Below are 23,746 nucleotides of genomic sequence, written 5' to 3' on the forward strand. Positions count from 1 at the left end.
ACATGTACCTGCTGGCACATGAGTTTCACAGTGCATCCTGTAGAAACTGGGCAAAAATAAGTATTAAATAATTAAAATGCATAACAGGTTAGAAAACTTGTACCCTGAAGGACTTTGGATTTTTGTTTATAGAAAATATAGGATATAAAAACTATAAGTAATACAATTCTCCATGAAGCATTATTGTACAATAAATAAAATACTGACTCATAAGGCTCATTACTGATAAGAAGATATATCATTTAGGTACAAGAAGGGCAAGGGATTTTTTAAAAAGAAATTTTAAAAGATATGGAGTCAGTGAAATATGATAGTTAAGGCTAACTATTAAATTTATAGCAACTTGTATTTAAACTTTATGCTAGTTCTGCATGAGCCAAAACTCATGGAACACTGAACAGGGAAAAATGAAATTTGTCATTAAAAGTGCAATCAAATTAATGTAGTACGGAGAAGATGTTCTTAAAATGGCAAGTTATAAAGCGCTTGTATACATAGCAGAGAAACAGAAATGCAATGTTTTCAAAGCATTGATAGTCTAAGATAGTAGTTCTCAAACTTTGGTATGCATAAGAATTATCTGGACGGCTTGTTAAAACACAGGTTGCTGGGTACCACCCCAGTAACCTATGACACAGTAGGCCTGGGTGAAGCCTGAGAATTTGCCTTTCCAACAAAATTTTCGGTGATTTTTCTATTGCTATCGCTGTTCTGGAGATCACACTTAGAATCTAGGAGGGGAAAGAAGGGGGCCTTTAAAATCTATCACTTTTGTTTTCCCATTGACTAAATGGTCATAGAAAGTTAAATAAAATACTGTGAATTGGGAATCTGAGAACTGGCATCTTGAACTGGCATAGTTCAGTTACCATCCAATTACCATTCACTAGGTTCTCTCTTTGGAAGCAGGAAAGCTACACTAGGTTTTTTAATGGATATTTTCTCAGGAGACCTTTATTGGTTGTATCTGTTGATTGGTGAACCTTACATAGAAAATATAACATTTTATTTAGAGCTTCTTCAGAAGGTTGTACTCATTCTTTAATTTTGATGTATAGGATCTGCGTGTCTTGAGATATGTATTATCCTTTTGATAGAAAAGGTGTGTATTATAGAGGAAATAGCATTGAAGTAGAAGTCAGGAGTCGTGGATGCTAGATTCAGCCTGCCATTATCTAGATTTCACTTTGGGAAAGTTACTTGACCTCTTTGAACTTACCCATTTCCTTGTATTTAAAATGAATGTAACAATACATGCTCTGCTTGTATTACAGAGCTGTCATAATTTAGGGAAAGGTGAGGTATTACAGGGAAAACCAGTAGCTTAAAACCATTAGCTAAGATACATTTAAGAAAGATGCCATCAAGCTCTTAAATATAATAATCCTGAGATTGCCCATGGGTATATCAGTTTCCAAAAACTAATATGTCAGTTTTTTGGTTTTTTGGTTTCTTTTTTTCCTTCCAGAGGAATGAAAAGAAGTTTGGGAATAAAAAAAAAGGATATAAGAGTAAGAACTGGAAAAAAAATTATATAATCTAATATGAATACAGCACATTATATTTCTTTTTAATAATACATAAATCAAGTATTATGTTTGCATGTAAGGGGAAAAGTGTTCAATTGAGATTATATGGAATATACTATTTTCCTGAAAGGTAGAGATGGATTAGAAGGGCTGACCAGCAGATATACATTTCAAATTCCAAGTATCTCAGGTGGCAACAAGGATTTACTGTATAACACAGGGAACAATATTCAATATCTTGTAATAACCTATGATGTAACATAATCTGAAAAAAAATATATATATATATATATATATGAACCACTTTGCTGTACACCTGAAACTAACACAATATTTTATTTATTTTTTTAAACATCTTTATTGGAGTATAATTGCTTTACAATGGTGTGTTAGTTTCTGCTGTATAACAAAGTGAATCAGCTATATGTATACGTATATCCCCGTATCTCCTCCCTCTTGCATCTCCCTCCCACCCTCCCTATCCCACCCCTCTAGGTGGTCACAAAGCACCGAGCTGATCTCCCTGTGCTATGTGGCTGCTTCCCACTAGCTATCTATTTTACATTTGGTAGTGTATATATGTCCGTGCCACTCTTTCACTTTGTCCCAGCTTACCCTTCCCCCTCCCCGTGTCCTCAAGTCCATTTTCTATGTCTGCGTCTTTATTCCTGTCCTTCCCATAGGTCCGTCAGAACCCTTTTTTTTTTTTGGATTCCATATATATGTGTTAGCATATGGTATTTGTTTTTCTCTTTCTGACTTACTTCACTCTGTGTGACAGTCTCTTGGTCCATTCACCTTACTACAAATAACTCAGTTTCGTTTCTTTTTACGGCTGAGTAATATTCCATTGTATATATGTGCCACATCTTCTTTGTCTATTCATCTGTCAGTGGACACTTAGGTTGTTTGCATGTCCTGGCTATTATAAATAGAGCTGCAATGAACACTGTAACACAGTATTTTAAATCAACTATACTTCAATTAAAATAATTATCAATGGAGGAAAAAACTTCAAGCCAAGTATCTCAGGTGTTCTGGACAGTGTCCTGATAACATTAGCCTTAATGGTTGGGAGAAAAATTAATCAGACCCTGTGACTGATTTGGTAGAATGCCTGCTTAATAATTGTCTTTAAGGTGTTAAAAAGGATTCTGTGTTTGAATTGTGGTATCCTTGAATTTATGTGAGGTGGGGAGACGATTTTTTTGGAACTTGTTCCAAAATTTTTTTCCTTTGGTTTAAGATTATGTTAACTGTAATTATGAAATCTCAGCAGGACATTCTTTTTTTTTTTATTAAGTTATTTATTTTTGGCTGTGTTGGGTCTTCGTTGCTGCGCGCAGGCTTTCTCTAGTTGCAGCGAGCGGGGGCTACTCTGTTGTGGTGCATATGCTTCTCATTGTGGTGGCTTCTCTTGTTGTGGAGCACGGGCTTTAGGCGCGCGGGCTTCAGTAGTTGTGGCACAAGGGCTCAGTAGTTGTGGCTCACGGGCTCTAGGGCACAGGCTCATTAACTTACCTCTCAATTCCTTCCTTTGCTTTATACCTTTATACTTTCTGAAAGTATGTAGCAAAATCGGACTGAAGGTGACACTACTTCATATTTTTGGATCATTTGTTATGAAGGACAGCTCTGCTGTCATCTTTTGTACTCTCTGTGCCTACGTTTTCCCCCTATATCTTGCCTTCCTTGAGCATGAAAAAGAAACTCATTTTTGGATTTCCCATTATGTCAGCATAATTATCTAGATAATTTAGCCCTTTTTGTTAAATATGTCCCTATATTTGTTGAGGGAGTTGGCTTTAGGACTCTAGCTTATTCATTCTTCATGTAACTCCTCTGATTCTGCCTAATAAGTTTTTGGTTTCTGTTTTCATTAATTTTCATTTTTTCTATATCTTTTGTTTTTTTAAAAAATAATGTCCTTAACATCAAGAAGTACCTCTACTGAGTTTTACCTCTGAGAGCTTGTGTGATTTTTTAAGGTAATCTATTAATGTGGTTTGGCTCTTGATTAAAGTCAATACTACCATAGTTATACTTTTAAGGAACAGAGACAAGTACTAAACACCAGAGATAAAATAATTTTCAACCACGATTGCTCTGTTGCTCTCTAGGGCACTGACTTGAATTTTAGGGGACTTCTACTTGATATCGGAGAGACTATGATAAGGGAGATGAAGACTTCTGCCTTTTTCATTAGCCATTAAGGAAGGAATGAGGGTGCCCTTAAAAGAAAACCTGCCAAGCCTGTTAGGTCTTTTTGGACCAAGTTGAGAGTTTGCTGGTATAGGTGAGCAAGCAGGCTTAAGTTTTATGAAGTACAAGCTAGTAGGAATATAATATAACAGAAGCCTGCTGTCAGAATTCTGATTAAACTAGTTTTTAATGGTTTCAGTTAAGATGGAGTAAAAACATTCCATACTGTTTCTGCCACTGAACACAGCTATAAAACCTGGACAGAATGCATGGAGCAGCTATTCGAAGGCTTTGAAAAGTAAATAGTAGGCAAATTGGGGAAGAAGATGAGAATTCAAACTGACTTCTGAACCAGCAGTGAGGTTGCCATCTCACTTTTACCCCACTCCCCACCCCCATTTTTTCTTGCTGTTTGACCCTAGACATGGACGTAGTCATAGAACTATGTGACAAAGAGGAGTAACTAAACCCCAGCTTTCTGGCCAGAGGGCCAAAAAGAGGAGCCCCAGGGAACCAGAAATTACTGGAAAGATGGTTGAAAGGGAGGAGCTCAGGAAAGCAAGCCCATATTACTATGTTTAATTCTTATTACCACTCTTGAGCTACAGATTTGTTATATGTGACTCTGATCTAATCAGCATACCAACGAACACTACAGACCAATATGCTTCATGAACATAGATGTAAACATCTTTACCAATATATTAGCAAATCAAATCCAGTGATATATAAAAATAATAATATATCTTGACCAAGTACAGTTCAACCCAGGGATGCAAAGCTGGTTCAATATTCAAAAATTAGTCAGTATATAGTCTTAAGAAGGAAAAACCATGTGACTATATCAACTGATGTAGAAATACATTTGGCAGATTTCAACATCCATTAATAATAAAACTCTCAGCAATCTTGGAATAGAAGGGACTTTCTCAGTCTGATAAAGGGCAGCTGTTAAAACCCTACCACTAAAAATCATTCTTAATGGTGAAAAGTCTGAATGCTTTCTTCCAAAGATTAGGAAAAAGGCAAGGGTGTCTGCTTTCTTCACTACTATTCAACATTATATTGTTGGTACAATAAGGCAAGAAAAGGAAAAGGCATATAGCTTGTAGAGAAAAATTAGTTTGTTCTTTCATTCTCTTAACTGTGTCCTTTAGAGAGCAAAAGTTTAATTTTTATGAAGTCAAATTTGTCAATTAAAAAAAAATAGACCTGCCTTTGGCTGTCATGTCTAAGAATTCTTTTCTGGGTCCCAAGTCACAAAGATTTTTCCTTAAGCTTTTTGCTAGAAGTTTATAGTTGACATTTTGAGTGAATTTATAAGGTGTGAGGTTCAAGATTCATTTTTTTTGCATGTGAATGTTCAATTGCCCCATTTGTTGAAATGACTGTGCTTTCTCAATTGAATTGTTTTCCACCCTGGTCAAAAATAAATTGGCCATATTTATGTGGATCTATTTCTCGATTCCCTATTCTGTTTAATTAACCTATGTGTCGATTCCTTTGTCAATAACACATAATTTTGATTACTGTAGCCTTATATAAGTAATTCTTAAAACTTCATGGTATAATTCTTTCCATTTTCTTCCCTTTTTCTCCCCAAAATTGATTTAGCTTTTCTAGTTTCTTCGGTTTCCATATAAGTTTTACAATCAACTTATCCATATCCACAAAAAAATTTTATTGGAATCATGTTAAATCTGTAGATGAATTTGGAGAGAATTGAGATCTTTACTATGTTGAATCTTACAATCCATGAATGCAGCATGTCTCTCCATTTATCTCTATTTTCCTTTATTTCTTTCATCTGCGTCTTGTGGTTTACAGCATACAGATACCTGTACATGTTAGATTGATACCTAAGTATTTCATTTTGGGGAAAGCTATTACAAGTAGGATTTTTAAAAATTTAAGTTTCAGACTTTACCTTAATGATATTTAGAAATACGATTATTCTATGTATTGACCTTGAATCTTGTTGCCTTACTAAACTCATTCATTAGTCCTAGGAGGCTTTTTGGTTTCATTTTTTTGTATCTACCTTGAGGTTTTCTGTGTAGATAAGCATGTCACTTGCAATCCTGTTTCCACCAGCAAACCTCTAATTCAATGGCTGTTTTTACTGAACTGAGCTTGCATGTCATTTTCACCCACTGTGTATGCCAACTCCAAATTAATGCCCAGAACATCCTCCTGTTCCAGTTAAAAGTGTGTAGTTTTTCAGAGACCTTCAAGATGGCAGAAGAGTAAGATGTGGAGATCACTTTCCTCCCCACAAATACATCAGAAATACATCTACATGTGGAACAACTCCTACAGAACACCTACTGAACGCTGGCAGAAGACCTCAGACCTCCCAAACGGCCAGAAACTCCCCATGTACCTGTGTAGGGCAAAAGAAAAAAGAAAAAACAGAGACAAAAGAATAAGGACGGGACCTGCACCTCTGGGAGAGAGCTGTGAAGGAGGACAAGCTTCCACACACTAGGAAGCACCTTCACTGGTGGACACCGAGCGTGGGTGGGAGGGAGGCTTCGGAGCTATGGAGGAGAGCACAGCAACAGGGATGCAGAGAGCAAAGTGGAGAGATTCCCACACAGAGGATCGGTGCTGGCCAGCACTCACCAGCCTGAGAGGCTTGTCCGCTCACCCGCCGGGGCGGGCAGGGGCTGGGAGCTGAGGCTACGGCTTTGGAGGTCAGATCCCAGGGAGAGGACTGGGGTTGGCTGCGTGAAGACAGCCTGAAGGGGGCTAGTGTGCCACAGCTAGCCGGGAGGGAGTCCGGGAAAAACTCTGGACCTGCCTAAGAGGCAAGAGACCATTGTTTTGGGGTGCACGATGAGAGGAGATTCAGAGCACCGCCTAAACGAGCTCCAGAGACGGGCACGAGCCACGGCTATCAGCGCAGACACCAGAGATGGGCATCAAAGGCTAAGGCTGCTGCTGCAGCCATCATGAAGCCTGTGTGCAAGCACAGGTCACTGTCCACACCTCCCCTCCCAGGAGGCTGTGCAGCCCACCACTGCCAGGGTCCCATGATCCAGAGACAACTTCTCCGGGAGAACACACGGCGCATCTCAGGCTGTTGCAATGTCCAGGCTCGTCCTGCATTCCGTACCCCTCCCTCCCCACTGCCTCAGTGAGCCAGAGCCCCCTAATCAGCCACTCCTTTAACCCCATCCTGTCTGAACGGAAACAGACGCCTTCAGGCAACCTGCATGCAGAAGCGGGGCCAAATCCAAAGCTGAACCCCAGGAGTTGTGCAAACAAAGAAGAGAAAGGGAAATCTCTCCCAGCAGCCTCAGGAGCAGCGGATTGAATTTCCACAATCGACTTGATGTACTCTGCACCTGTGGGATACCTGAAGAGACAACGAATCATCCCAGAATTGAGGCAGTGGACTGTGAGAGCAACAAAATATATATTTTTTCCTTTTTCTCTTTTTGTGAGTGTGTATGTGTATGCTTCTTGTATGATTTTGTTTGTATAGCTTTGCTTTTACCATTTGTCCTAGGGTTCTGTCTGTCCGTTTTTTCTTTTCTTTCCTTTTTTTAAATTACATTTTAATAATTTTTTATTTTAAAAACTTTATTTTATTTTATTTTTTATTTCTTTCTTTCTTTTTTTCTCCCTTTTCTTCTGAGCCGTGTGGCTGACAGGGTCTTCGCGCTCCAGCCGGGTGTCAGGCCTGTGCCTCTGAGTGGGGAGAGCCAAGTTTAGGACATTGGTCCACCAGAGACATCCCGGCTCCACATAATATCAAACAGCAAAAGCTCTCCGAGAGATCTCCATCACAACGCTAAGACCCAGCTCCACTCAATGACCAGAAAGCTACAGTGCTGGACACCCTATGCCAAACAACTAGCAAGACAGGAACTCAACCCCACCCATTAGCAGAGAGGCTGCCTAAAATCATAATAAGGTCACAGACAGCACAAAACACACCACTGGACGCAGACCTGCCCACCAGAAAGACAAGATCCAGCCTCATCCACCAGAACACAGGCACCAGTCCCCTCCACCAGGGAGCCTACACAACCCACTGAACCAACCTTACCCACTGGGGGCAGACACCAAGAACAACAGGAACTACGAACCTGCAGCATGTGAAAAGGAGACCCCAACACAGGAAGTTAAGCAAAGTGAGAAGACAGAGAAACATACAGCAGATGAAGGAGCAAGGTAAAACCCCACCAGACCTAACAAATGAAGAGGAAATAGGCAGTCTACCTGAAAAAGAATTCAGAGTGGTGATAGTAAAGATGATCCAAAATCTTGGAACTAGAATGGAGAAAATAGAAGAAACGTTTAACTAGGACCTAGAAGAACTAAAGAGCAAACAAACAATGATGAACAACACAATAAGTGAAATTAAAAATTCTCTAGAAGGAGTCAATAGCAAAATAACTGAGGCAGAAGAACAGATTAGTGACCTGGAAGATAAAATAGTGGAAAAAATTACTGCAGAGCAGAATAAAGAAAAAAAGAATGAAAAGAATTGAGGACAGTCTCAGAAACCTCTGGGACAACATTAAACGCACCAACATTCAAATTATTCGGGTCCCAGAAGAAGAAGAGAAAAAGAAAGGGACTAAGAAAATATTGGAAGAGATTGTAGTTGAAAACATCCCTAATATGGGGAAGGAAATAGCCACCCAAGTCCAGAAGGGGCAGAGAGTCCCATAGAGGATAAATCCAAGGAGAAACATGCCAAGACACATATTAATCAAACTATCAAAAATTAAATACAAAGAAAAAATATTAAAAGCAGCAAGGGGGGCTTCCCTGGTGCCGCAGTGGTTGAGAATCCGCCTGCTGATGCAGGGGACACGGGTTTGTGCCCCAGTCTGGGAAGAGCCCACATGCCACAGAGCGGCTAGGCCTGTGAGCCATGGCCGCTGAGCCTGTGCGTCCGGAGCATGTGCTCCGCGATGGGAGAGACCACAACAGTGAGAGGCCCGCGTACCGCAAAAAAAAAAGGGGGGACAACAAACAATATACAAGGGAATTCCCATAAGGTTAATAGCTAATCTTTCAGCAGAAACTCTGCAAGCCAGAAGGGAGTGGCAGGGCATATTTAAAGTGATGAAAGGGAAAAACCTACAACCAACATTACCCTACCCAGCAAGGATCTCATTCAGATTTGATGGAGAAATTAAAACCTTTACAGACAAGCAAAAGCTAAGAGAATTCAGCACCACCAAGCCAGCTTTACAACAAATGCTAAAGGAACTTCTCTAGGCAGGAAACACAAGAGAAGGAAAAGACCTACAATAACAAACCCAAAACAATTAAGAAAATGGGAATAGGAACATACATATCAATAATTACCTTACATGTAAATGGATTAAATGCTCCAACCAAAAGACATAGACTGACTGAATGTATACAAAAACAAGACCCATATATATATATGCTGTCTACAAGAGACCCACTTCAGACCTAGGGACACATACAGACTGAAAGTGAGGGGATGAAGAAAAGACACTCCATTTAAATGGAAATCAAAAGAAAGCTGAAGTAGCAATTCTCATATCAGAAAAAATGGACTTTAAAATAAAGACTACTACAAGAGACAAAGAAGGACACTACATATGATCAAGGGATCCATCCAAGAAGAAGATATAACAGTTGTAAATATTTATGCACCCAACATAGGAGCACCTCAATACATAAGGCAAATGCTAACAGCCATGAAAGGGGAAATCAACAGTAACACAATCATAGTAGGGGACCTTAACACCCCACTTTCACCAATGAACAGATCATCTAAAATGAAAATAAATACAGAAACACAAGATTTAAATGATACATTAAACAAGATGGACTTAATTGATATTTATAGGACAATCCATCCAAAAAACAGAATACACTTTCTTCTCAAGTGCTCATGAAACATTCTCCAGGATAGATCATATCTTGTGTTACAAATCAAGCCTTGGTAAATTTAAGAAAATTGAAAGCATATCAAATATCTTTTCTGACCACAACACTATGAGGCTAGATATCAATTACAGGAAAAAATCTGTAAAAAATACAAACACATGGAGGCTAAACAATATACTACTTAATAACTAAGAGATCACTGAAGAAATCAAAGAGGAAATCAAAAAATACCTAGAAACAAATGACAGTGAAAACACGATGACCCAAAACCTATGGGATGGAGCAAAAGTAGTTTTAAGAGGGAAGTTTATAGCAATACAATCCTACTTCAAGAAACAAGAAACATCTCAAATAAACAACCTAGACTTACACCTAAAGCAATTAGAGAAAGTAAAACAAAATAAACCCCAAAGTTAGCAGAAGGAAAGAAATCATAAAGATCAGAGCAGAAATAAATGAAAAAGAAATGAAGGAAACAATAGCAAAGATCAGTAAAACTAAAAGCTGGTTCTTTGAGAAGATAAACAAAATTGACAAACCATTAGCCAGACTCATCAAGAAAAACAGGGAGAAGACCCAAATCAATGGAATTAGAAATGAAAAAGGAGAAGTAACCACTGACACTGCAGAAATACAAAGCATCCTAAGAGGCTACTACAAGCAACTATATGCCAATAAAATGGACAACCTGGAAGGAATGGACAAATTCTTAGAAAACCACAACCTTCCAAGACTGAACCAGGAAGAAGTAGAAAATGTAAACAGACCAGTCACAAGCACTGAAATTGAGACTGTGATTAAAAATCTTCCAACAAACAAAAGCCCAGGACCAAATGGCTTCACAGGCAAATTCTATCAAACATTTAGAGAAGAGCTAACACCTGTCTTTCTCAAACTCTACCAAAATATGGCAGAGGGAGGAACACTCCCAAACTCATTCTACGACGCCACCATCACCCTGATACCAAAACCAGGCAAAGATGTCACAAAGAAAGAAAACTTCAGGCCAATATCACTGAAGAACATAGATGCAAAAAAATCCTGAACAAAATACTAGCAAACAGCATCCAACAGCACATTAAAAGGATCATACAACATGATCAAGTGTGGTTTATCCCAGGGATGCAAGGATTCTTCAATATACACCAATCAATGTGATACACCATATTAACAAACTGAAGGATAAAAACCATATGATCATCTCAATAGATGCAGAAAAAGCTTTCCACAAAATTCACCACCCATTTATTATAAAAACACTCCAGAAAGTAGGCATACAGGGAGCTTACCTCAACATAATAAAGGCTATATATGACAAACCCACAGCCAACATCGTTCTCAATGGTGAAAAACTGAAACCGTTTCCACTAAGATCAGGAACAAGACAAGGTTGCCCACACTCACCACTATTATTCAGCATAGTTTTGGAAGCTTTAGCCACAGCCCTCAGAGAAGGAAAAGAAATAATTGGAATCCAAATCAGAAAAGAAAAAGTAAAGCTGTCACTGTCTGCAGATAACATTGTACTATACGTAAAGAATCCTAAAGATGCTACCAGAAAACTGCTAGGCCAAATCAATGAATTTGGTAGAGTAGCAGGATACAAAATTAAGGCACAGAAATCTCTTGCATTCCTATACACTAATGATGAAAAATCTGAAAGAGAAATTAAGGAAACACTCCCATTTACCATTGCAACAAAAAGAATAAAATACCTAGGAATAAATGTACCTAAGGAGACAAAAGACCTGTACTTAGGAAACTGTAAGACACGGATGAAAGAAATTAAATATGATGCAAATAGATGGAGAGGTATACCATGTTCTTGGATTGGAAGAATCAATATTGTGAAAATGACTATACTACCCAAAGCAATCTACAGATTCAACACAATCCCTATCAAACTACCAAAGGCATTTTTCACAGAACTAGAACAAAAAATTTCACAGTTTGTATGGAAACACAGAAGATCCCGAATAGCCAAAGCAATCTTGAGAAAGAAAAACGTAGCTGGAGGAATCAGGCTCCCTGACTTCAGACTATACTACAAAGCTACAGTAACCAAGACAATATTGTACTGGCACAAAATCAGAAATATAGATCAGTGGGACAGGATAGAAAGCCCAAAGATAAACCCATGCACATATGGCCACTTTCTTTTTTTTTGAATTTTATTTTATTTATCTTTTTATACAGCAGGTTCTTATTAGTTATCCATATTATACATAGTAGTGTATATATGTCAGTCCCAATCTCCCAGTTCATCACACCACAACCCCCATCCCCCGCCTCTTTCCCCACTTGGTGTCCATACATTTTTTCTCTACTTCTCTGTCTCAATTTCTGCTCTAGAAACTGGTTCATCTGTATCATTTTCTAGGTTCCACATATATGTGTTAATATACAATATTTGTTTTTCTCTTTCTGACTTACTTCACTCTGTATGACAGTCTCTAGATGCATCCACATCTCTACAAATGACCCAATTTCGTTCCTTTTTATGGCTGAGTAATATTCCATTGTATATGTGTAGCACATCTTCTTTATCCATTCATCTGTCGATGGGCATTTAGGTTGCTTCCATGACCTGGCTATTGTAAATAGTGCTGCAGTGAACATTGGTATGCATGTGTCTTTTTGAATTATGGTTTTCTCTGGGTATATGCCCAGTAGTGGGATTGCTGGGTCATATGGTAATTCTATTTTTAGTTCTTTAAGGAACCTCCATACTGTTCTCCATAGTGGCTGTATCAATTTACATTCCCACCAACAGTACAAGAGTGTTCCCTTTTCTCCACACCCTTTCCAGCATTTGTTGTTTGTAGATTTTCTGATGATGCCCATTCCAACTGGTGTGAGGTGATACCTCATTGTAGTTTTGATTTGCATTTCTCTAATAATTAGTGATGTTGAGCAGCTTTTCATGTGCTTCTTGGCCATCTGTATGTCTTCTTTGGAGAAATGTCTGTTTAGGTCTTCTGCCCATTTTTGGATTGGCTGGGGTTTTTTTTAATATTGAGCTCCATGAGCTGTTTATATATTTTGGGGATTAATTCTTTGCCCGTTTGTTTGCAAATATTTTCTCCCATTCTGAGGGTTGTCTTATCGTCTTATTTGTAGTTTCCTTTGCTTTTCAAAAGCTTTTAAGTTTCATTAGGTCCTATTTGTTTACTTTTGTTTTTATTTCCATTACTCTAGGAGGTGGATCAAAAAAGATCTTGCTGTGATTTATGTCAGAGTGTTCTTCCTGTAAGAGCTTTATACTGTCTGGTCTTACATTTAGGTCTCGAATCCATTTTAAGTTTATTTTTGTGTATGGTGTTAGGGAGTGTTCTAATTTCATTCTTTTACATGTAGCTGTCCAGTTTTCCCAGCACCACTTACTGAAGAGACTCTCTTTTCTCCATTGTATATCCTTGCCTCCTTTGTCATAGATTAGTTGACCATAGGTGCATGGGTTTATGTCTGGGCTGTCTATCCTGTTCCATTGATCTATATTTCTGTTTTAGTGCCAGTACAATATTGTCTTGAGTACTGTAGCTTTGTAGTATAGTCTGAAGTCAGGGAGTCTGATTCTTCCAGCTCCGGTTTTTTCCCTCAAGACTGCTTTGGATATTCGGGGTCTTTTTTGTCTCCATAAAAATTTTAAGATTTTTTTTCTAGTTCTGTAAGAAATGCCGCTGGTAATTTGATAGGGATTGCATTGCATCTGTAGATTGCTTTGGGTAATATAGTCATTTTCACAGTATTGATTCTTCCAATCCAAGAATGTGGTATATCTCTCCATTTGTTTGTATCATCTTTCATTTCTTTCATCAGTGTCTTGTAGTTTTCTGCATACAGGTCTTTTGTCTCCCTCGGTAGGTTTATTCCTAGGTATTTTATTCTTTTTGTTGCAGTGGTAAATGGGAGTGTTTCCTTAATTTCTCTGTCACATTTTTCATCATTAGTGTATAGGAATGCAAGAGATTTCTGTGCATTAATTTTGTATCCTGCTACTTTACCAAATTCATTGATTAGCTCTAGTAGTGTTCTGCTGGCATCTTTAGGATTCTCTATGTATAGTATCATGTCATCTGTAAACAGTGACAGTTTTACTTCTATTCCAATTTGTATTCCTTTTCTTTCTTTTTCTTCTCTGATTGCTGTGGCTAGGACTTCCAAAACTATGTTGAATAATAGTGGTGACAGTGGACATCGTTGTCTTGTTCCTAATCTTAAAAGAAATGCTTTCAGTTTTTCACCATTGAGAATGATGTTTACTGTGAGTTTGTCATATATGGCCTTTATTATGTTGAGGTAGGTTCCCTCTATGCCCACTTTCTGGAGAGTTTTATCATAAATGGGTGTTGAATTTTGTCAAAAGCTTTTTCTGCATCTATTGAGATGATCATATGGTTTTACTTCTTCAATTTGTTAATATGGTGTGTCACATTGATTGATTTGCGTATATGGAAGAATCCTTGCATCCCTGGGATAAATCCCACTTGATCATGGGGTATGATCCTTTTAATGTGTTGTTGAATTGTGTTTGCTAGTATTTTGTTGAGGATTTTTGCATCTATATTCATCAGTGATATTGGTCTGTAATTTTCTTTCTTTGTGACATCTTTGTCTGATTTTGGTATCAGGGTGATGGTGGCCTCATAGAATGAGTTTGGGGTTTTCCTTCCTCTGCAGTTTGTTGGAAGAGTTTTAGAAGGGTGGGTGTTAGCTCTTCTCTAAATGTTTGATAGAATTCACATGTGAAGCCATCTGGTCCTAGACTTTTGTTTGTTGGAAGATTTTTAATCACAGTTTTAACTTCATTACTTGTGATTGGTCTGTTCATATTGTCTTCTTGGTTCAATCTTGGAAGGTTATACCTTTCTAAGAATTTGTCCATTTCTTCCAAGTTATCCATTTTATTGGCATAGAGTTGCTTGTAGTAGTCTCTTATGATGCTTTGTATTTCTGCGGTGTCTGTTGTAACTTCTCCTTTTTCGTTTCTAATTATATTGATTTGAGTCCTCTCCCTCTTTTTCTTGATGAGTCTGGCTAATGGTTTATCAAGTTTGTTTATCTTTTCAAAGAACCAGCTTTTAGTTTTATTGATCTTTGCTATTGTTTCCTTCATTTCTTTTGCATTTACTTCTGCTCTTTATGATTTCTTTCTGTCTGCTAATTTTGGGTTTTGTTTTTTCTTCTTTCTCTAGTTACTTTAGGTGTAAGTTTAGATCGTTCATTTGAGATGTTTCTTGTTTCTTTTTTTTTTTTTTTCTTTTTGCGGTATGCGGGCCTCTCACTGTTGTGGCCTCTCCCGTTGCGGAGCACAGGCTCCGGACGCGCAGGCCCAGCGGCCATGGCTCACGGGCCCAGCCGCTCCGCGGCATATGGGATCCTCCCAGATCGGGGCATGAACCCGTATCCCCTGCATCGGCAGGCGGACTCTCAACCACTGCGCCAGCAGGGAGGCCCTGTTTCTTGTTTCTTGACGTAGGCTTATATTGCTATAAACTTCCCTCTTAGAACTACTTTTGCTGCATCCCATAGGTTTTGGATTGTTGTTTTTTCATTGTCATTTGTCTCTAGGTATTTTTTGATTTCCTCTTTGATTTCTTCAGTGATCTCTTGGTTATTTAGTAACGTACTGTTTAGCCTCCATGTGTTTGTGTTTTTTACGTTCTTTTTCCTTGTAATTGATTTGTTATCTCATAGCGTTGTGGTCAGAAAAGATGCTTGATGTGATTTCAATTTTCTTAAATTTACTGAGGCTTGATTTGTGACCCAAGATGTGATCTACCCTGGAGAGTGTTCCATGCACACTTGAGAAGAAAGTGTAATCAGCTGTTTTTGCATGGAATCTCCTTTAAATATCAACTAAATCTACCTGGTCTGTTGTGTCATTTAAAGCTTGTGTTTCCTTATTAATTTTCTGTTTGGATGATCTGTCCATTGGTGTAAGTGAGGTGTTAAAAAAGTCCCCCACTATTATTGTGTTACTGTCAATTTCCTCTTTTATAGCTATTAGCAGTTGCCTTATGTATTGAGGTGCTCCTTTGTTGGGTGCCTATATATTTATAATTGTTATATCTTCTTCTTGGATTGATCCCTTGATCATTATGTAGTGTCCTTCCTTGTCTCTTGTAACATTCTTTATTTTAAAGTCTATTTTATCTGATACGAGTATTGTAACTCCAGCTGTCTTTTGATTTTCATTTGCATGGAATATCTTTTCCCATCCCCTCACTTTCTTTCTGTATGTGTCCCTAGGTCTGAAGTGGGTCTTTTGTAGACAGCATATATATGGGTCTTCTTTTGTTTTGTTTTGTTTTTTTTCTTTTGCGGTACACGGGCCTCTCCTGTCACGGAGCACAGGCTCTGGACGCGCAGGCACAGTGGCCATGGCTCATGGGCCCAGCCGCTCCACGGCACGTGGGATCCTACCAGACCAGGTCACGAACCTGCGTCCCCTGCATTGGCAGGTGGACTCCCAACCACTGCGCCACTAGGGAAGCCCGGGTCTTGTTTTTGTATCCATTCAGCAAGCCTGCGTCTTTTGGTTGGAACATTTAATCCATTCATGTTTAAGGTAATTATCAATATGTATGTTCCTATTACCATTTTCTTAGTTGTTTTGGGTTTGTTTTTGCAGTTCCTTTTCTTCTCTTGTGTTTCCCACTTAGAGAAGTTCTTTCAGCATTTGCTCTAGAGCTGGTTTGGTGGTGCTGAATTCTCTTAGCCTTTGCTTGTCTGTAAAGCTTATGATTTCTCCATCGAATCTGAATGAGATCCTTGCTGGGTAGAGTAATCTTGGTTGTAGGTTCTTCCCTTTCATCACTTTAAGTATATCTTGCCACTCCCTTCTGGCTTGTAGAGTTTCTGCTGAGAAATCAGCTGTTAACCCCATGGGAGTTCCCTTGTATGTTATATTTCATTTTTCCCTTGCTGCTTTCAATAATTTTTCTTTGTCTTTAATTTTTGCCAATTTGATTACTATGTGTCTCGGCCTGTTTCTCCTTGGGTTTATCCTGTATGGGACTGTGCGCTCTCTGGACTTGGGTGGTTATTTCCTTTCTTGTGTTAGGGAAGTTTTTGACTATAATATCTTCAAATATTTTCTCGGGTCCTTTCTCTCTTTCTTTTCCTTCTGGACCCCTGTAATGTGAATGTTGTTGCATTTAATGTTGTCCCAGAGGTGTCTTAGGCTGTCATCATTTCTTTTCATTCTTTATTCTTTATTCTTTTCCACAGCAGTGAATTCTACCATTCTGTCTTCCAGGTCACTTATCCATTCTTCTGCCTCATTTATTCTGCTATTGATTCCTTCTAGCGTATTTTTCATTTCACTTATTGTACTGTTCATCTCTGATTGTTCTTTAATTCTTCTAGGTCTTTGTTAAACATTTCTTTCATCTTCTCGATCTTTGCCTCCATTCTTTTTCCGAGGTCCTGGATCATCTTCAGTGTCATTATTCTGAATTATTTTTCTGGAAGGTTGCCTATCTCCACTTCATTTAGTTGTTTTTCTGGGGCTTTATCTTGTTCCTTCATCTGGTACATAGCCCTCTGCCTTTTTATCTTGTTTATCTTTCTTTGAATGTGGTTTTTGTTCCACAGGCTGCAGGATTGTAGTTCATCTTGCTTCTGCTGTCTTCCCTCTGGTGGATGAGGCTATCTAAGAGGCTTGTGCAAGTTTCCTGGTGGGAGGGACTGGTGGTGGGTAGAACTGGCTGTTGCTCTGGTGGGCAGATCTCAGTAAAACTTTAATCCTCTTGACTGCTGATGGGTGGGGCTGGGTTCCCTCCCTGTTGGTTGTTTGGCCTGAGGCGACCCAACACTGGAGCCTAGCAGGGCTCTTTGGTGGGGCTAATGGCGGACTCTGGGAAGGCTCACACCAAGGAGTACTTCCCAGAACTTCTGCTGCCAGTGTCCTTGTCCTCACGGTGAGACACAGCCACCCCCGCTTCTGAAGGAGACCCTCCAACACTAGCAGGTAGGTCTGGTTCAGTCTCCTATGGGGTCACTGCTCCTTCCCCTGTGTCCCGATTCCCACACTACTTTGTGTGTGCCCTCCTAGAGTCTAGTCTCTGTTTCTCCCAGTCCTGTCGAAGTCCTGCCATCAAATCTCGCTAGCCTTCAAAGTCTGATTCTCTAGGAATTCCTCCTAGAGTTAGTTGTGATTCTGGTGCTCTCGCAAGAGGAAGTAAGAGCACATCCTTCTACTCTGCTATCTTGAACCAATCTCATGGTCACCTTATTTTTGATAAAGGAGGCAAGAATATACATTGGAGAAAAGAGAGCCCCTTCAATAAGTGGTGCTGGGAAAACTGGACAGCTACATGTAAAGGAATGAAATTAGAACACTCCCTAACACCATACACAAAAATAAACTCAAAATGGATTAAAGACCTAATGTAAGGGCGGACACTATAAAACTCTTAGAGGAAAACATAGGCAGAACACTCTATGACATAAATCACGTCAAGATCCTTTTTGACCCCCCTCCTAGAGAAATGGAAATAAAAATAAACAAATGAGACCTAATGAAACTTAAAAGCTTTTGCAGGGCAAAGGAAACCATAAACAAGACGAAAAGACAACCCTCAGAATGGGAGAAAATATTTACAAACGAAGCAACTGACAAAGGATTAATCTCCAGAATGTACAAGCAGGTCATGCAGCTCAATATGAAAAAAACAAACAACCCAATCCAAAAATGGGCAGAAGACCTAAATAGACATTTCTCTAAAGAAGATATACAGATTGCCAACAAACACATGAAAGAACGCTCAACATCACTAATCATTAGAGAAATGCAAATCAAAACTACAGTGAGGTAATCACCTCACACCAGTCAGAATTGCCATCATCAAAAAATCTAGAAACAGTTAATGCTGGAGAGGGTGTGGAGAAAAGGGGACCCTCTTGCACTGTTGGTGGGAATGTAAGTTGATACAGCCACTATGGAGAACAGTATGGAGGTTCCTTAAAAAACTAAAAATAGAACTACCATATGACCCAGCAATCCCACTACTGGGCATATATGCAGAGAAAACCATAATTCAAGAAGAGTCATGTAGCACAATGTTCATTGCATCTCTATTTACATTAGCCAGGACATGGAAGCAACCTAAGTGTCTATCGACAGATGAATGGATAAAGAAGAAGTGGCACATATATACACTGGAATATTACTCAGCCATAAAAAGAAACGAAATTGAGTTATTTGTAGTGAGGTGGATGGATCTAGAGTCTGTCATACACAGTGAAGTAAGTCAGAAAGAGAAAAATACCATATGCTAACACATTTATATGGAATCTAAAAAAAAAAAGGTTCTGAAGAACCTAAGGGCAGGACAGGAATAAAGACGCAGACATAGAGAATGGACTGGAGCACAAGGGGAGGGGGAAGGGTAAATGGGACGAAGTGAGAAAGTGGCATGGATTTATATATACTACCAAATAAAAAAATAGATAGCTAGTGGGAAGCAGCCGCATGGCACAGGGTGATCACCTCGGTGCTTTGTGACCACCTAGAGGGGTGGGATAAGGAGAGTAGGAGGGAGATGCAAGAGGGAGGAGATATGGTGATATGTGTATATGTATAGCTGATTCACTTTGTTATAAAGCAGAAACTAACACACCATTGTAAAGCAATTATATTCCAATAAAGATGTTAAAAAAAGAAGTCCATAGTTTTTCTGTATTGTGCTGGCCAAAATACATTGTTTTTTTTGTTTGTTTGTTTTTTTGCGGTACGTGGGCCTCTCACTGTTGTGGCCTCTCCCTCTTGCACTGTGTGGAGCACAGGCTCCAGACGCGCAGGCACAGCGGCCATGGCTCACGGGCCCAGCCACTCTGCGGCATGTGAGATCTTCCCGGACTGGGGCACGAACCCATGTCCCCTGCATTGGCAGGCGGACTCTCAACCACTGCGCCACTAGGGAAGCCCCAAAATACATTGTTTTTAAGAAAGTTAATTGTAAATACAGCCAACCTACTGTCAGTTTTCATTTTTGTTAAGAGTTTTGCAAAATTTTCTAAAACGTTTTTGAGATTTCTGAAAACCAAAGTGTAATTTGCAGAGTGAAAGAAAATGTTTTACTATATAGGTAGTGGAATTTGATGACAGAGGTCAATTTTGAAACTATTTATTTGGTGTGACTATCGTGCAGAAGCCATTTCTCTACAGGGAAAGACTAAAATAAAGCTTGTTGTTTGATTTGTGCTGCAGGGTAGATTAATTAAAATTATATTTTGTCACCTACAAGTTCTGTGTTGTGACAGCATCAGGCTCTAAAACTATATATTTTATTTAAAAGGCCAGCATTAAGAAAAGATGGCTTTTAACTCCTGAAAATAGTTTTTTAGCAAGTTATATATAAGTAAATACACAACTTAAATGAAGGATTTCTGCCCTGTAATTTGGGGAACAAATGGAAAATGGTTCCTAGTTCATTTTCTTTAGTTAAGTGTTTTCTGCTTTGCTGGATTCAGTTACCTATGGCTTATTCTTTGTCTGTCCTCTGATATTATAAAATAATTTGAAGTGATCTTTATGTCTCTCTGAGACTGCCTATTTCATCATAAATTGTTTGTTTCTTTCATCTAGGCTTTTTTTCTTTAATGTTAAAAATTTAGTTAGTGTTCTTTTAGAAAAATATTCTCAGGATACATTTATGGTTCCCCAATAGGTTACTTTCAGTTGACTATCTTGGAGTCTGATCTTGTTTGAATATTTATCTAGCAACCAGTGCCAGGTTCTTTCTTCCTTCTTCTCCAGAGTAATAAGATTTCAGTGGGAATTAAACCTGCTTCCTTTTCCAGAAAAATTTAAGGACCTGTGTAGTGATATTTTATTTTGACTTCTTCACCTTGTTTTTTTTTAAAGAATACCATTTGACACTTACTTGCTGTGGTGAAATGATGCTACGTTTCATACATTTATTTCCCAGTTTTAATATCTTGAATTTATCTACCTTAATGAGGCATCTTTGATGGGTACCCCTGAATAGTTTAGTGCCCAAATACTAAAAAATTATACCTTGTAGATTTGGTCATTTGGGTTAGGCATAATGAAAGCTGTACAACAAAACAATACTAACTCACTTTCAGTTGTTGACATGAAGACAGATACAGAGTAAATCCATAAGAAAGTGTAATATATTGAAAAGATTTATAATGAGAACACTTGGCTCTGAGTTCTGTTTCTACCACTTATTATTTGTGTGACCTTTATGAAGTTTTCCCAATCTCTTAAAACCTCACTTTCTCCCTTAGTTATTAAAAAAAAAAGTATATGTATAATTTTCGTGTTATTATAGCAATTAATATATACCTTTCAGTGTCGTTGTAAGAGTTAAATGAGTTAATTTTAAGGAAGTGCTTTGTAAATCATACAGCATAGAACTGTTTCCTATAATATACAGACACTATTTTTAAGTACCCTTGACCTTTGAACAACACAGGTTTGAATTGCGTGGGTTCACTTATATGCATATTTTTTTCACTAAGTACCTACTACAGTGCTACACGATTCACAGTTGGTTGAATTAATGGATGCAGACACGTGGATATGGAGGAACCTCGGATGTGGAGAGCCAACGATAAGTTACATGTGAACTTTCTACTGCATAGAGGGTCCGCGCCTCTACCCCCCACATTTGTTGTTCAAGGGCCAACTGTCATTCTTATTCCAAAAAGTTTGACTATATTTTGGCCACTTTCCCTCCAATTTACTGCTCAACTTATTCTTCAGGCATTTCTTAACCTGTGCTTAAACTAAGGAGAGCTTAAGCTCTAGGGGTGTTTCTTTTCTTCTTTTTCTTCTATTCCATACTTCTTCCTTACCTAAATTCTGCCTCTTCTGTTTAAAGATTCAGGAATAAAGAGTTTGTTAGAGGAAAGGAATCAAGAAATGATGTACCTTTGGCTGTTAGGGAAATCTCATGTTTATTTTACACTGTCACGTATTTGGTAAAGAACAGAGAAGTGGGCTTAGTGATCAGTTTCTTTCCCCCTTTGAGCATCACTGTGTGTAAACATTGATTTTTTTCTTTTTTTTTTTTATTCCATCTTCTAGTTACAACAGTTGGAGCTCGCGCAGATACAGCACAGAGATGCTAATCTCACAGCTCTTGCAGCTATTGGACCAAGGAAGAAGAGACCACTAGAATCCGGGTCTGGAAGTGAGGTATTGAAATAATGTTTGTTTGTGATTTTATTTTTCATGTCAAAAAAGCAAGCCTAAAGGAAGCAAAGAATGCAAATTTACTCTGCCTTGCACACTGTTGCTGTCAAATACTTGTTAAAACTCTCCTTTGCCTCTTTATAAAATCTTAATTTTTGCTTGTTTTTAAAAATATATATCACCTTGAACTTTACTCCTACTAATTACTTATTTTATACTTTTTCCTATCCCCCATCTCTAGTCATACTGAATCTCACTATCTCAGTTTCTTCTGTGCACTCTTTCAGGTAGTTTTGTGTAATTTTCTCCCCGCTATGTATCTAAATCCAGCTCGTCTGTTAAAATCAAGTCTGCACTCTCATTTCTATCATGAACCTTGACTCTACATACCCACACTGACTTCTTTTCTCAGTACATAATGTGTTTGCACGGCATTAATCATTCTCTGCTCCTCGCGTGCGTGTTTTCTCTTGTGTGAGATTATGAATTTCTTGAGCAAGACTATAATCCTTTTCCTTTGTATCTCCCACAGGACAGGGCACATACATATTCAATAAATATCATTAATGTTTGATTAACACCAAGGAAGGATCTTACTTAAATCTTTAGAGCAATTATTTGCTGTAGTGATAGATTTTCAGATCGGTCATCAGGGCTGAGATACAGGTTCGATAAGAGCCCTGAGCTAGGTCAGCAGTAAAGGAACCACGGCTCGTCTGTTCTGCTCTGTAAAACTTAAATGTGCTTTGAGACAAGCCCCTCCCAGTGCTGACCCTGAACACTGATAGTTCCTAAATGAATGACAATCATCTCAATAGAAGAAGGATTTTAAAAGTCTAGTTCTTTTTATTAATAAAAGTGTAATGAATGCAATATGTTCACATGCAAAAAAAATCCATAGTATAAAAATGTTTGAAAAAAATAAATGTTTCCTCCTCACAGATTTCTAGTCCCCCATCTCCTGCCCAGCCAGATGTAACCACCATTAATATTCTCACATATCCCTCTAGAATTCGTTGTGAATGTGGGCATGTATCTCATGTGCCTTCACAAATCCACATTTGATTTTGTTTTTACTAAATGCAGTCAAACTGTGTCTGTTGTTCTGCTCTTGATACTTTTCCCCTTTTCCGTAATCTCTCTCATATAATTTACCTCCATACTTTTTAAAGGTATATGACATTACTGTGTTTAGATAAATAATGTATTCAACCAGTTCTCTAATGGAAATTTAGGTTGTTTCCAGGTCTTTGCTTTTATTGCCTCAGAGAACATCCTTGTACTTACCTTGTTGTGTGCTTGTCCAATGTAACTATAGACTAAATACCTAGAAATGGAATTCCTGGGTTAAAGGGTGTGCATTAATAGGAAAACCCTTTTGGAAAAATTCAAACATACTCAAAACTAGAGTAGTATAATGAATCCCCTACACACCTACCATCCTGCTGCAACTACTATCAATTTATGCCTAATGTTGTTTTATTTATATCTACACCAACCTTCTCAGGTAAGTTTTTCACTCCTCAGGTTATTTTAAAGTCAATCCTAGACTCAATATCATTTTACCCATAAATATTATTTGTTGATTTTCATTTTTGATAAATATTTTTAAATTACCTCCTGAATGAGTTGTATCAGGTTTTACATCCATTAGTGCCTGTTTTCTCACACTCTCATTTAACACTGGGGATTCTCTTTGCCATCTGATGGTTGAAAATGCAATTTTTAATAGAGTGTTTAAATTATGAGTGAAATTGAGCAATTTTTTCATGTGTATATTGGCATTTTCAATTTACCTTTTCCCCACTGAGTTATATTTTTTAATAGATTAAGAAAATGGAACTCTCCACACCTCCCTCCACTTTCCTTTCAGTTTGTCTGGGCTTTATTCATCTAAAAGTTTGTATTTTCTTAAATTAAAAAAAAAAATCAGTCTTCTGCTTTTGTCCTCCTGGGG

At 38.3% G+C, this 23,746-nt stretch overlaps 1 protein-coding gene across 2 annotated transcripts in view; it reads left to right on the top strand.

The window, feature by feature from the left end:
* The window catches only part of TAF4B (TATA-box binding protein associated factor 4b), a 117,752-nt gene that overhangs the window by 79,533 nt on the left and 14,473 nt on the right, over positions 1-23,746 (top strand). For both annotated transcript variants that reach the window (XM_060118590.1, XM_060118591.1), the window contains one exon: positions 21,682-21,792. In XM_060118590.1, coding sequence (XP_059974573.1) covers positions 21,682-21,792 — 111 coding nt within the window. The remainder of the gene's footprint in view (positions 1-21,681; positions 21,793-23,746) is intronic.

This window comes from Mesoplodon densirostris, chromosome 15 (genome assembly GCF_025265405.1).
Source record: "Mesoplodon densirostris isolate mMesDen1 chromosome 15, mMesDen1 primary haplotype, whole genome shotgun sequence".
NCBI lineage: Eukaryota > Metazoa > Chordata > Mammalia > Artiodactyla > Ziphiidae > Mesoplodon > Mesoplodon densirostris.